The sequence below is a fragment of the Littorina saxatilis genome, linkage group LG10 (assembly GCF_037325665.1).
Source record: "Littorina saxatilis isolate snail1 linkage group LG10, US_GU_Lsax_2.0, whole genome shotgun sequence".
Taxonomy (NCBI): domain Eukaryota; kingdom Metazoa; phylum Mollusca; class Gastropoda; order Littorinimorpha; family Littorinidae; genus Littorina; species Littorina saxatilis.
This window is the reverse complement of record NC_090254.1, coordinates 27,294,943-27,310,362: the sequence shown is the minus strand read 5'-3', so window position 1 is coordinate 27,310,362 and position 15,420 is coordinate 27,294,943. Positions and strand designations below refer to the sequence as shown.

General features: G+C 40.3%; 1 protein-coding gene across 6 annotated transcripts in view; it reads right to left on the bottom strand.

Moving 5' to 3' along the window:
* Positions 1–7,813: 7,813 nt before the first annotated feature.
* LOC138978533 (E3 ubiquitin-protein ligase MIB2-like) overlaps positions 7,814–15,420 on the bottom strand; it is a 29,267-nt gene continuing 21,660 nt past the window's right edge. For all 6 annotated transcript variants that reach the window (XM_070351269.1, XM_070351274.1, XM_070351271.1 and 3 more), the window contains exons 18-19: positions 15,014–15,241; positions 7,814–10,635 (exon numbers count right to left, since the gene is read on the bottom strand). In XM_070351269.1, the coding sequence (XP_070207370.1) occupies positions 10,218–10,635; positions 15,014–15,241 (646 nt within the window). In that variant the 3' untranslated portion in view covers positions 7,814–10,217. The remainder of the gene's footprint in view (positions 10,636–15,013; positions 15,242–15,420) is intronic.

Here is a 15,420-nt window from a genome sequence, read left to right as displayed (position 1 = left end):
AACACCAACGCCACAAAAGAAGCAGACACTTAAAGGCACAGTAAGCCTCCCGTAAACCATCACAGAGCTCCCCGAGCGTCTACATATAGTACAAGCATACTTCCATTTGAACGCTCACCAAACGGGAACATCCTGGCTGCTTTCTGTCGAGCGTGAACAATTTTCAAAGAATTTATTTTCGTGGACTTGGTCTTCAACAACAATGGTGCCTCGCTTTGGTGCTGGCCGGCTGTTATGAATACCGGAATTCACGCCCGGACAGTAAGCCTCCCGTAAACCATCACAGATATTGTCAGGCTTTTACACACAGTACAAACACCCTTCCATTTGAACGCTCACCAAACGGGAACATCCTAGGTGCCCTACGTAAAGAGCGAGCAATTTTTAAAGAATTAATTTTGCAGATTGTCTCGAACACTTTTTGGACCCATCCTGAACTCAGGTCAAACATGAGTTACTTCCCTTCGGGTCTCATTCTATCGATGTAAACTGGCGATAGCCGTGAATCGATGATTATCAAAATGTTTTTGGACCGTGGTGCGTTTTTGCGCTAGACCTAACTTTTAAAATCTAAACTATGATAATAAATTGACAGCTTGTTACACAAACATTCTTTAATCATAAAAGAATTCTTTTTTCATCAAGACAAGATCAGGACAATTCGAAGTTGTGAAACTTTGAAAAAAGAAAAACCCAGAAGCAGGGTCACGCAAGGGTCGTAGCAGACGACGGTTTATCAGTGCATATCGCCGTTCCTCTCAACAGTCAAAAGCCATCGCTAGAGTTCTTGTGAACCACAGCCGTTTGTTTCGTGCATAAAAACGTGCTATTGTAAATAAGCTCACATCGAGTAGCATTCAAATGACTAACTGACGACTACATTGTGAAAAAGGGAAACTGGATCACACGGGTTCACGATGGCTCAGGGGTAAGATAAACCACGCAAAAATAAATTCTTTGAAAATTGTTCGCTCTTTACGGAGGGCACCTAGGATGTTCTCAATCGGTGAGTGTTTAAATGAAAGGGTGTTTGTACTGTGTGTAAAAGCCTGACCGTATCTGTGATGGTTTACGGGAGGCTTACTCTGTCTTTAACAAAACAAAAAGTATGGGTCAGCCAGCAGATTGCATGGGTATACAACTACAATACAACTACAACTACAATACACGGAATGCACCTGGTAAGCATTGGTGAGAACGGTTCTGCGTGCGGAAGGAGAGATGGAGAAACAAAGGTGAAGAACATTTGGCTCCCATCAAAAACATTGCCCTGGCTGGGAAACAGCACATTGGTCGGAGGGCGCACGGCAGGGGGGAACGACCAGCGACAATTCTACATACTGCCCTTTGTAACTAGCTTTTTTTAACAACACAAGATGGTCTTTTTGCGAGACAAAAATAAAGAAAGAGAGAGAGAGAGAGAGACATGATGGGATAGGAAGAGAGAGAGAGAGAGAGAGAGAGAGAGAGAGAGAGAGAGAGAGAGAGAGAGAGAGAGAGAGAGAGAGAGAGAGGGACTGAGAGAGAGAGAGTGGGAGAGAAAGAGAGAGAGAGAGAGAGAGAGAATGACTCGGAGAGAGGGAGAGAGAGAGAGGGGGGGGGGTGGAGAACTTGAGCTCAAAACGTCATTACCAAAGGGTTGTGGGGTTACGTCCTCACAGCCCTCAGCCCTTTCTTACATCTGGTCCTTTTAAATAACGAGAGACAAACAGAGGGACGGACAGTTTCATCAAATCCATACTTACTTCTATATGATTCTTCTCAAGTTCATATCACATTTAAGTTAAAAAATATGTGTTTAAATGTAAAATTAATGGTCACCATGCCACACAAGTAGCTAGGCTGAAAGGAATAATTCACTGTCGATCGGCAAGGCTCTTTCTAACTTTTCTCCTAACTGAACTTACACGTACACACACACACACATACAGACACGTATGCGCACACACACACACACACACACACACACACATACACACACACACACACAGTGGGGGGGGGGAGGTTGGTAAAGGGGGGATGGGGGGGAGACACATGTGTTTCAAAACTATGACAACCAACCAAAGAATTATTTGAACACACACACACACAAGTATACACACACAACACATTTAAAAAATGCGTTCAGTGAGTAACATAAAGGTCAAAACAACAAAATGCATATTTTTTAGCCGCAAATCTAGAGAATCATATATATATATCACTTGAAGACACACTAACCATGATATTTGGAAGACAGCTCTCTGATCCACCACATATGCAGAATGTAAATACACGGAAGAGCCGGAAATGTCATGGTGGTTTTTTTTGCCTGACCCCGTGTGCTAACAGCTTCTTTTTACATTTAGTCAAGTTTTGACTAAATGTTTTAACATAGAGGGTGGAATCGAGACGAGGGTCGTGGTGTATGTGTGTGTGTGTGTGTGTGTGTGTGTGTGTGTGTGTGTAGAGCGATTCAGACTAAACTACTGGGCCGATCTTTATGAAATTTGACATGAGAGTTCCTGGGTATGATATCCTCGGATGTTTTTTTCATTTTTTCGATAAATACCTTTGATGACGTCATATCCGGCTTTTTGTAAAAGTTGAGGCGGCACTGTCACACCCTCATTTTTCCATTAAATTGATTGAAATTTTGGCAAAGCAATCTTCGACGAAGGCCGGGGTTTGGTATTGCATTTCAGCTTGGTGGCTTAAAAACTAATGAGTGAGTTTGGTCATTAAAAATCGGAAACTTGTAATTAAAATTATTTTTTTATCAAACGATCCAAAAACAATTTCATCTTATTCTTCGTCATTTTCTGATTCCAAAAACATATACATATGTTATATTTGGATTAAAAACAAGCTCTGAAAATTAAAAATATAAAAATTATGATCAAAATTAAATTTCCGAAATCGTTTTAAAAACTATTTCATCTTATTCCTTGTCGGTTCCTCATTCCAAAAACATATAGATATGACATGTTTGGATTAAAAACACGCTCAGAAAGTTAAAACGAAGAGAGGTACAGTAAAGCGTGCTATGAAGCACAGCGCAATCGCTACCGCGCCAAACAGGCTCGTCACTTTCACTGCCTTTTGCACTAGCGGCGGACTACGTTCAGTTTCATTCTGTGAGTTCCACAGCTTGACTAAATGTAGTAATTTCGCCTTACGCGACTTGTTTACATTTAGTCAAGTTTTGACTAAATGTTTTAACATAGAGGGGGAATCGAGACGAGAGTCGTGGTGTATGTGTGTGTGTGTGTGTAGAGCGATTCAGAGTAAACTACTGGACCGATCTTTATGAAATTTTACATGAGAGTTCCTGGGTATGATATCCCCAGACGTTTTTTCTTTTTTTCGATAAATGTCTTTTATGACGTCATATCCGGCTTTTTGTAAAAGTTGAGGCGGCACTGTCACACCTTCATTTTTCAATCAAATTGATTGAAATTTTGGCCAAGCAATCTTCGACAAAGGCCGGACTTCGGTATTGCATTTCAGCATGGAGGCTTAAAAATTAATTAATGACTTTGGTCATTAAAAATCTGAAAATTGTAATTAAAATTATTATTTAATAAAATGATCCAAAATTACTGTTATTTTATTCTTTATCATGTTCTGATTCCAAAAACATATAAATATGTCATATTCGGATTAAAAACAAGCTCTGAAAATTAAAAATATAAAAATCATGATTAAATTTAAAACTAAATTTCCGAAATCATTTTAAAAACAATTTCATCTTATTCCTTGTCGGTTCCTGATTCCAAAAACATATAGACATGATATGTTTGGATTAAAAACACGCTCAGAAAGTTAAAACGAAGAGAGGTACAGTAAAGCGTGCTATGCAGCACAGTGCAACCGCTACCGCGCTAAACAGGCTCGTCACTTTCACTGCCTTTCGCACTAGCGGCGGACTACGGTCATTGTGAAAAAAATGCAGTGCGTTCAGTTTCATTCTGTGAGTTCCACAGCTTGACTAAATGTAGTAATTTCGCCTTACGCGACTTGTTTCTTGTTGTTTTTCTGGCGCCAATGATATTTTTTTTGCCTCCCTCCTCAGTTATCTGTTGTGTACTTTCAATTTCTGTCAAACTCTAACTCAAGCAAAATAAACGAGTTTGCAAATGCTTCAGCTGTGAAACTAGTTATCTTAATAAAAACAAAAACAACTGGAGTGCCAACACGATTCTGCTCCACGCGGTACCGAAACAGCACACAGAGAGCAGGTCGAAGGGGAGTAACTCCTGACTTAGTAATATCTAGTCTACAGAGGTTGTTCCCTTTGTGGCTGCCATTTTTGCAGCCTGAAATATTATTCCATCATTTGAATTTCATTGATTGATTGGTTGATTGATTGTTTCATTGATTGATCTTTCCCACTGCTTTTCTTTGAAGGCAATTTTAGCCGCTCTCTCAGTTGAAGCCCCAAACTGCAGCTAGCCTATTCAATCTGTTTCTCTCTCTCTATTTTTTTCCTCCACAAAAATACCTTTCTGACACAGTAACTTCAAAGTAATGTGTCTTTTTATTTGTGCCCTGCAGCTGGTTAAATGCTAGGTGGTGCAGAAATTCCTTGCTACCACTGCCAGAGCAAACTCTCAAATGAATTTTATAAATATATGACTTAAACCTCACCAAGATGGAGATTCTAATTAAGTCAATTGTGAGACCCAAACAAATAAGTACAGTATGTAAATGAATGCTTTATGGTCTGATACTTGAAAGTAATCTTCTTCAATCTTTTCACACACAAGAAAAGGTTGCTACAAACTGGGTTAGTTCCCGAGAAAATAAATCTCAACACCAAATTTCCAGGTGACCAGAAACCAATTATACAGCAATTGGACCTATTGGTTATGACTCTTTTTGAATGAATAGGGTACAAAAATCTTTGTCGTCTGATGTGACTTGTGACAGCAATAATGTGAGTCTTGCAGAACATCCTCTATCATCAAAATTTAACAGTTTTTACTCACACATTTTCAGCCCTAAAAATAAAAGAACTACATGTAATTCACATCAAACAATATGTGGACACTGTGTCAGCCTTTGTCAGATTTGTTTTCTTCCTAATATTAAAGAAAGAAAGAAATTTTTTTGGTCATTCAGTTAAATTAAATTAAATGTACTATTAGTTCTGAGTCAGAAATGATGAAGTTCGGGGAAATAGACTGAAACAACCTGATTTGCAAAATGATCATACACATAGTCATAACTAGGAAATGGTCAAATGACAAATTTGTCTTTGTTTGTTTGCTGTTTTTTCATCGTTCAGTCTTTATTGACTTTACTTACTAAATTTGGTATATAATAATGGTAATGGTATACATTTTAACAAAATATAATAATAGTGGCAGATTTTACATTAAAAAGCCTATAATAATATAATAACTGGACATGTTTAAGTGCCTAACCTATGGCTCTAGACCCTTTACAAAAGAACATATACTGAAACAACCTGATTTGCAAAATGATCATACACATAGTCATAACTATGTCATATATTTATAAAATTCTATATATATAGAACAATGAAATGTTAGCCTACTCCTACTCCTAGTAGTTTTATTAATTGTTCTTTTACACAGTAATACTAATACGTACACTCCAGAGCTGAAGATGAGTTCAATGTATACTGACATTTGATGCACAGATTGTAACATATTTCAAGGAAGATGCAATTACTGAATGAGAAAGAATTGATGAAAGCAGACAGAATTGACATTTTCTGGCAATTACAATTATATGTAATGATGTGGTATCAAAACTAAGTAAGTCTTAAAGGTTAAAAAGAAGTGAAATTTATGGACAATCTGAACAGGAAATCTGAGAACAAAACATGTACTTTACTAATACTACATTGCTACTACTTCTAGTACTATACTAGCATTGCATGACAATTAATGACCACTGTCATCACTCGAACTCAAAAACTTTATTACGGAAGGATAATAGCATCAGGTCCATATGGTCCTTTCTTACCACTAGTCCCTACTACAATACAACATGAAACGACGAAAAAAATGAAGAATAACACACACACACACACACACACATTTGAAAAAACAAAAACAAAACGTGATCACAAGAAAACAAGCAAGGTACACTACAGGCAAAAGATCTGAGCCCCCATTTCGCCCTCCCCATCCCAACCCCCTCCCTAGAGATGAAAGTTTATATTGTTCGCAATCGAACTCGAAGTCAGGAAAAGTTTTCCTCTGGGATTTTGACACCCTGTGTGCATCACTGCATGGTTTAAAAATCGGGAACACCATCAGGAAATAATTCCTTCAAATCATAAATTCCTGAATTCTGATGGGAACTGTATTCCTGCAGCTCAATCCCAACTATCTTTTTTAAGCTGTATTAGTAGTAGATCGCCAGAGGTCCAACTGATGGCCTTTTTCTCATTGAACACTGTGATGGGGTCAGAGGACAGAGGGTAAGAGCTAAAGAGGGAGCAATTCCATCACATACAGAGGCCAAAAGCTGGCAGCCAGAACCATCATTTCAGAAAGAAAGTATGACAGAAACAAGAGCAAAAGTTTTCCTCACCTTGCAAAGTTGAATCTGCTCACGTTCAGCCAAAAGTTGCGGAACCTGAGTAAATATATCGAACAGAAGCAGAAGAAAAACACAAAATCGATCAACCGGAAACAAAACAGAAGTGACCTCCCTTCCACTTCCGTCGCGGTTAAGCTTAGCAGACGACAGTTTGCTCTGTCGGTGTAGATAAAAGACTATAATTATCTCTGTGGTGTCAGAGCGTTTCGTTCGATATTCATTAAAGTTTTGTTTGTTGCGCTAATCTCACTAAATATATAGGTAGGCCGTAGGGGCAGACGGATATATTCTGTGCAAAAGCCAATTCAGGCTGAACATTGTTATATTTTGTTACCTGACCTGCTTGCATGCTTATGAAACCAGAAGCACAACACAGCTTCACTGCATTCAACTGTTGCAACACATCACAAAGTTTAGCAGATTATTTTTAGAACTTTTGACGCAATATATACATTTTGTTAATCATATATATACAATGCAGGTTTAAACAACCATGCAGTTGAATGAGGCTATATTCTTCTTCTTCAGCGTTCCAGAATTTTTCTGGTAACGTGTGAGCTCGTTTGCCCATTTGGGTTCCCCACACTATACTCTGAGAGCATAGTCAGCTCACTCCGCTTTCGTTGAGTAGGCATGCTGGGTATTTTCATGTTTCTATAACCCACCGAACTCCGACATGGATTACAGGATCTTTTCCGTGCGCACTTGGTCTTGTGCTTGCGTGTACACACGAAGGGGGTTAAGTCACTAGCAGGTCTGCACATAAGTTGATCTGGGAGATCGGAAAAATATCCACTCTTAACCCACCAGGCGGCAGCGACCGGGATTCGAACTCACGACCTCCCGATTAGGAGGCCGATGTCTTACCACCACACCACTGCACCCGTCGCGGGCTATATTCTTTCTTTATTTGGTGTTTAACGTCGTTTTCAACCACGAAGGTTATATCGCGACGGGGAAAGGGGGGGAGATGGGATAGAGCCACTTGTTAATTGTTTCTTGTTCACAAAAGCAGTAATCAAAAAATTGCTCCAGGGGCTTGCAACGTAGTACAATATATTACCTAATTACTGGGGCGGGCTATATATAAACACACACACACACACAAACACAAAAACAACAACACATTAACAGACAGACAGACGCAAACAAACATACAAAAGCAAAACCAAACAAACAACAACAAATTTTAAACTGCCCTTTTACAGCAAACGAAGATAGAGAGAAAAATACAAAGAGAGAACCACACAATGGCTTATTACAAAAACCAACAATGTTTATTCAGACTTGCACACTCATATATAAAAATGCTGCACAAACATTCATGATGTATGCAAATATCCTTCGATTGTACATTTATGCATATTTTAGATGATTGAGGCAGAGACATTTATTTGTAATGTATGCATGTCTCCGATTGAGAGGATAATTTTGTATTGATCTTCATGCAGATAATGTTCATATACATGCATATGAAATGTCTTCTATAAGCATATAGCAAAAACAAATTCAAAGAAAACATGGATTGTAAATTATGTAATGCATTAAATCTCTGTTTTTATATCACATATATTATGAAACACTGTCACATACTATCAAGAAAGAACTGAAAAGTAAGAAGTATATGAGTAATATACTCTTCAATTCCCCACTGATTTCTGCTCAGTTTGCAGTAATCAAAAAACAACATGCAAAAAAACTAACAAAGATCAAGTGTACAGTCTCTGTCATTGGAATAGATGAATATCCTGGCTACATGCCGACATTCAAGCACTGCAGTCAACCCTAAAATGCCTATAGAGCTTCCCAAAAAGTGCCAAAATGCTTACAAATCAAAGTAATCAATTGTATAGTATACTTCTCAAATTGAGCAATTAAAAAATGATTAACACAAAAATTGCCAGCAAAATAAAACATTGGCCATTATCAACATTCCACAGCATAACTATTGATATAAACTTGTAATGTAAATATATACAGACGATTTCCTTACCAAGAAGATAAGTGGAATACAGTAAAACCACTCATTTCAGACCTGAACAAATCTGAGAAAATTGGGTTTAAAAGGGCGGAAGTCTTAAATAGGGGATGCAATATAAAATTCATGCTAAATTAAGCTTCGATGTGCTCGCAATGGTAAGTTTTGTAAATTACATTTAATCACAAAATTAGTCGGCCACCACCTGGGCTTTTCCCATTTATATCTCACTAGATGAATACCCGCTTCGCCGGGTACGGCTTCGCCGGGAAGAAGTCGAGCCGAATACCCGGCTGCACTGCACGAAGGAAGGGAGATAAACGCGCAAAACACTGGAGAAGATAAGGAAGACTAATACCCGGCTTCGCCGGGACAGTGACCTTCTAAATATAGTATAACGGGAATATGGATTGAGCGTTGTCGACAGTGACCTTCTAAAAATAGAAACGGGAATATGGATTGACGCCACACGAAGGAAGGGAGATAAACGCAAAACACTGGAGAAGATAAGGAAGAGTTAGTGGGAATGGATCTGGGAAGATGAACAGAAAAACCAAAATCGGTTCAGCGCTGCGCGCTGAGAGCACGTGTTGAAATATCTCATCGACCAGGTTGTGTCCGGGGTGTACCTGAATATGCGATCAGGCCACCAAATTTGAAACAGATCCATCGAGAACCTTGGCCGTGCATCGCGAACACACAGACACACACACACTGTCACACACACACAGACACAAGTCGTATATATATATATAGATTCCACATGATCCATTTTTTACTCATCCCTGTCATTAACAAGTGTAGACCATAATCTCTCTGCTCCACCTTCACAGCTTCTAAGACTGGGTCTCCTTGGCAGACCAACACCTTCATTCTTCTTTTTATAATTCATTGGTACAGTGGCACTGGTACCTGTGCTAAAAAAACGACCTTGGGACCAGCCATAAATGTCGTCACATTTCAGGTGGCCTATCATGACAGGTATTTTCGGGTGAAGTTAACATACTGACGAAAGAGTCCTTCCTTGGGAGGAGTCCTCTGACTGGAGTGGTCTCATATCATACTCCAGCACATCTTTCTTTTTTTCTCTCTTTGAATGCACAAGCAGTTTTCTAACTTCAGTAGAGGCACAGTTTTGCAAAAAAATATATCAATAATAAGACCAAATAGTGAACCAAAGAAATTACTCTAACAAATATTCATCACAGGTAAAGCGATACAAAAAAATCATGGCACACAAGAAAAAGCAACATAATGATGAGAAAAAAAGTCTATCTTATCCAGAAACCTAGTGGTTAAAAAAACCACCTCATAAACCTTTGTCATGCCCAGGCTTCATTCAAATCTATCAGACAAACTGATTTCTGGATACGAGTATCGTCCATGTACTGGCACACATTACAATGTGCAAGAACTGTGAGTAGATCTAATACAATCTCGAAATAAGACAAATAAATCATGCAGTCCACATGTACTGATCAAAGCTCTCTCATAGTAGATCAGTTGCTTTCATATGGTAACATTGATTTGCCAAGGCTTCTTAAGTCATCTACATGTACTTAACGTATGGGTACCTGAATGGCAGGGTAATAATGGTCATACACGTAAAAATCCACTCGTGCAAAAACATGAGTGAACGTAGTAGTTTCAGCCCAGGAACAAATAAAAAAATCAAAAAAATCTACATGTACTGAACCAAGAATTCAGGGTAGATCTGCTGGTTTCTGAAGACCACATAGATGCGAGGCTGGTCAGTGTTGTCCACCACAGTGTCGGCCAGTTCGTTCTGGTTACTCTGGTCGACTGGGGGTGGTCGCTGCATCCCTCTCTGTCCCTGAGCGTGGCGACCGGCCAACACACGCGCCATGAACATGTAGCGGAAACCTTCGTCGCTGGCAGACGCGTAGTTGTCTGACTGCTTGGCATCGACAGCAAAGTACGCCCCCTTGCCCCAGATGGCGCCGACGTTGCTGCCAGCCAACAGGGGGTCGATGTTCTGGTGCTGAATGGGCTCCACCGCCTCGGCAGGCGTTCCGTGAAACAGGCTGAGCTCATTGGCACAACCCAGGCCGTACCTTCGCTCCATTGTGCGCTTATTTCTGCAAAGATATGTACACACATGGCCAATTAAACTACAGAATCTGAAACAAATGAGGCAGAGCGCTGTTTAGAGATCTGATCAACAAAGGGAAGTAAGCGCTCTAAATGCATACATGTGCAATGGAGTAAGTGAGAGTTATTCGGAACCTGTCTCCTGGCACCTGAGAGAATAACAAGCATTGAAAAGAGCAAGCGACTTTCATCCTCACACATGGCCAACTAAACTACGGTACTCACAGGTGATACACAGTCTGAACCAGTGAATAATACCCGCTATTACGAGTTAGTCGTGTGACAGAGAGTTTTCTTGCACACGAGACTGTAGATGTCTCACGACGGCGTAGCCGAAGTGAGACAGCAGCAGTCGAGTGTGCAAGAAAACTCTCTGTCACACGACTAACTCGTAATAGCGATTATATCTCACGGCATTGGCATAGAAAGACAGAAATGAGTTTTGGGGGACGAAATAACAGGCACAAAACAAGACTGAGAAACACAATTGCCCTTTTACACATACCCTACACACGCATGCGCGCAGAAAATAGATTCAATGCGTTTCGTGTCTTTTCTGGTTGAATGCATTCAACAAAGTATCAACCAACGTTTCTGAATCTTTCAATGAAAAAAGATAAACTTATTTTGAACCAAACAGCACATACCAACGAAAGCTAAACACACAAACACACACGCGCACTAACACAGATTGAATGCAAAGCGCGAACGAACACGGAGGATTTTTGTAGGTCAGGTCGTGGGAAAGTCCACCCGAAATGTTCCACAGGGGAACTGGTTGTGTTTGTATTGTTTATTTTCTCACAGTGATGTTGATGGTTTTTACAGTGCCGTTTTGAAAGAATATTTTCCGAATTTGGGGCACACTTTTGACTTTTGGTTCGTTTATCTCGTCGAAGTATTATTCGAGTGTTTCTAAATCAAAACCTTCCAACAGTGAACACCGCTGGTGCAGATTAGACCTGCCTGACTGTCTGCGTGCGTGTTAGAGCTGAAGACGAAGCCTCAATCGCCAAAGCGCCAAAGCGTCACCTATCTGTAGATCCTGAGCATCGGATGTACGTTGATATGTGGTGAGATCTGCACGGAACTGTCTATGCAACTTTTCCTAGTCACAGGTGTAAGGTTCGATCTTTTCTTTGAAATTTCGTCCTCTGAGTACGTAGCAAAGCGTTTCGCCATTTTCGGTTTTTGTTGCAGACGACGATAGTGAAAGTAGTACCTATGGTTTTGTTTTGACCTTTCGTTTTCAGGGTTCTTAATTGAAGCTTGGTAAAGGGAGCTTGTCGTGTAAGTGGAAAGTTGACGAAGCTTTTGAAAACAGAAATTGAATGAAGAAGAAAATGTGGCTTTCAGTTATATACAGGAGAACGGGGTTGGTGTTATTCTTTTTCCGTCAAACACGAAGTACACAGATAAAACGTGGTTGACTGACCAAGGCCTGTTGGCACACTATTCAGAATGCACAACAAAATGTAACAACACTTTGATACCCATTTTTCTACGTTCGTGATCACTTGAAATGAATACTGAAAACATAAGTGTATATATGTACATAACTGAATGTATGTGAAGGTAAACATTTTCAGAAACAAATGCTTGATCAAAATAATTGATTTCGGCATCAAAGCGTGTAACATACAATCTTGCACACGTTTGCTTTAGTAGTGGCAAAGAAGGAATGCGTGTGACATTGTTTTTTTATAGAGCTATGAACAACAAGAAAAGTGATGTTGTGTAGTAAAAACACATAGTTTGGAACTGATACTAGAGGTACAGTGGAACCCCTCTCTAGCGACCTTGAAAATGTTGACAAAAATCGGTCCTTATGGAGGGGGGTCCTTACAGAGGGAGGGGGCGGGGCCACAAAGAAAGTCACCTCAGATTTTCTTAAAAAAAGAAAACAGAGAAGTTTGAGTTGCTGACGACCGTTTCCTCAAGCAAACTGCTTCGATTTCATGTTTGACATTGTCGATGGTGTCCACCAGTTCTGGTGCATGTTTCAATGCAAAAAGAGTTAGTTTCTGAGCAAGCATTTCTTTACAGCAGTCCCTGCAATGATGAAGGCCCTCCGAGAAAGAGAGTGAAAAATCGGCCACCGTTCTCAGCATCGCGTATCTGTGTGTAACCTCTTTCATTGAAAAGATACTCTTGTTTCCCTGCAGCCTTGACCAGTGAGTCGGTTACCTAATCTGTGAACCCTTCAGTTGTGTTGCTTTGTCAAAAGTTAGACACAGTCAACTAGTTTTGCTCTGAGTGAACAGTGCAGCTGGCCTCAATTAGCCGGTGACACCTCTCTGGCCACAGCACCAAACAGTACATGGCTGGGGGGAGAGAGAGAGAGGGGGGGGGGGTAGCTGGCTAAACTCAGTGGGGTGTCCGGTGTCACTGAAGTCAGCAGGAAGAGCATTGGAGAGAAATAGAGAGGTGTACTCTTCCAAACATCAGTTGTCAGCGCTTAGGGTAGTCAGTGAGGGAGAGTGAGAGCGGTTTGTGTACAGTCCGACTGAAGAGTGAAAAGTCACTGCCACAAGATCGGCATGTAGTCAATAAAGCCAGACAAGAAGAATGATTATGACATGCGGCTCTATCTGCTGGTTTTTTATTCAAACTGGTTTTCAACGCTTATTCTCACAAAGCATCTGCACACCTGCCTCTGCCTCTGTGCTGTGTTTGTGTGGCTGCTTTTGTATGATGTCAGTGCATGGTGAGTGCGTTCACTGCCTTGTCACCACTTCCCCACCTTTTTCAGAATGTTTTCTTGGAGTTGGATAATTCTTTGAATTTGCGATTTTCCAACATCAAGACTTTTTGCAATCGCGATGGCAGTTTCTCCCTTTTTGTGTCTGTTCACAACATTCACTCGATTCTCGAGAGTTAAATATTTTCTTTTCTTTGTAGACGCCATGTCGATCTCCACTGCTCTTCTGTCCAAAGACTGTCTATTCTGACTGAATTGAACGGTGTGTGTTGGTCACGTGAGTTTGTTTTCTCGATGATTGGTTTGTGATGTTTACTCAGCCCACCCAACCATCACACCTCTCAGCGGTTAATTAGTGCCTTTGCTTACGCAAGACGGTTATAACTGGTTATAACCGGTTTGTCAGTGATGCGTTACGCTGACTGAGTCTTGGCTTTGTCTGACAAAGTCGTTACACAAGCTGTTAGGTCGGTCCTTAGACGTTAGAGCGGGGTGGTCGCTACACTGGTGACAACTATATAAGGAAACACATCGGTTAAAAAAAAAAGGGTCGTTGTGGCGGGGTAGTCCTTAGAGAGGGGGGTCGTTGTGAGGGGTTCTACTGTACAGTGGAACCCCCCTTTTAAGACCTCAAAAAATCTGAGAAAAGCAGGACTTAACAAGTCGCGTAAGGCGAAAATACAACATTTAGTCAAGCTCAGTCAAACTCACAGTATGAAACTGAACGCACTGCATTTTTTCCGCAAGATCGTATACTCATAGCTCATCGTCTGTCCACCGCTCGTGGCAAAGGCAGTGAAATTGACAATCCAGAATAGCGCGGTAGTGGTTGCGCTGAGCAGGATAGCATGCTTTTCTGTATCTCTATTCTTTTTAACTTTCTGAGCGTGTTTTTAATTCAAACATATCATATCTATATGCTTTTGGAATCAGGAACCGACAAGGAATAAGATGAAACGGTTTTTATATCGATTTCGGAAATTTAATTTTAATCATAATTTTTATATTTTTAATTTTCAGAGGTTGTTTTTAATCCGAATATAACATATTTATGTTTTTGGAATCAGAAAACAGTGAAGTATAAGATGCAATTATTTTTGGATCGTTTTATAAAAATATAATTTTAATTACAATTTTCATGTTTAATGACCAAAGTCCTCAATTAATTTTTAAGCCTCCAAGCTGAAATGCAATACCAAAGTCCGGCCTTCGTCAAAGATTGCTTTGCCAAGATTTCAATCAATTTTATTAAAAAAAATGAGGGTGTGACAGTGCCGCCTCATCTTTTACAAAAAGCCGGATATGACGTCATCAAAGCCATTTATCGAAAAAATGAACAATCTGTCTGGGGATATCATGCCCAGAAACTCTCATGTAAAGTTTCATAAAGATCGGTCCAGTAGTTTACTCTGAATCGCTCTACACACACACACACACACACACACACACAGACACCACGACCCTCGTCTCAGTTCCCCCTCTATGTTAAAACATTTAGTCAAAACTTGACTAAATGTAAAAAGGAGGGAGTTTTAAAATGGGGGCACATGTACAGAGGTTATGAACACAAAAACTTAAAAATCACGATCCTAAAAAGGAGGAAGTCTTAAATTGGGGGGTCTCAAAAGGGGTCCCTCTGTGTACCATCAAAAGACAAATCTTACACGTGGTAGGCATCCCACAGTGATCGGTTCTGTATGCGCTTGATGGACAGGACTTCCACATTGGCCATCGTGCGCAGGAATTTGTGTTTGACGTTGAAATACTCTTCTGCTGTCAGGGGGTCATTGGAGAGCAGTTCTTGTACAATCAGTTCTCTCCCCTTCATGGAGGTCCAGTGAGGGGGCAGATCGTCCTTCTCACGTCGCTCGGATTTCACTCGGTCCGAAATGCTGCAACAAACAGCAAATGTACCATCCTGTTTGGTCTACAAGGCGCTAACGATTACAGGGCTCACCAACTCATTTTTGGAACATATACCATTTTTTTCTCACACAAGGCGCTCAGTCTGATATGTTATATTTTGCCCCTATATATACACAAATAACTCAGCGTATAATTGCCTTGACGT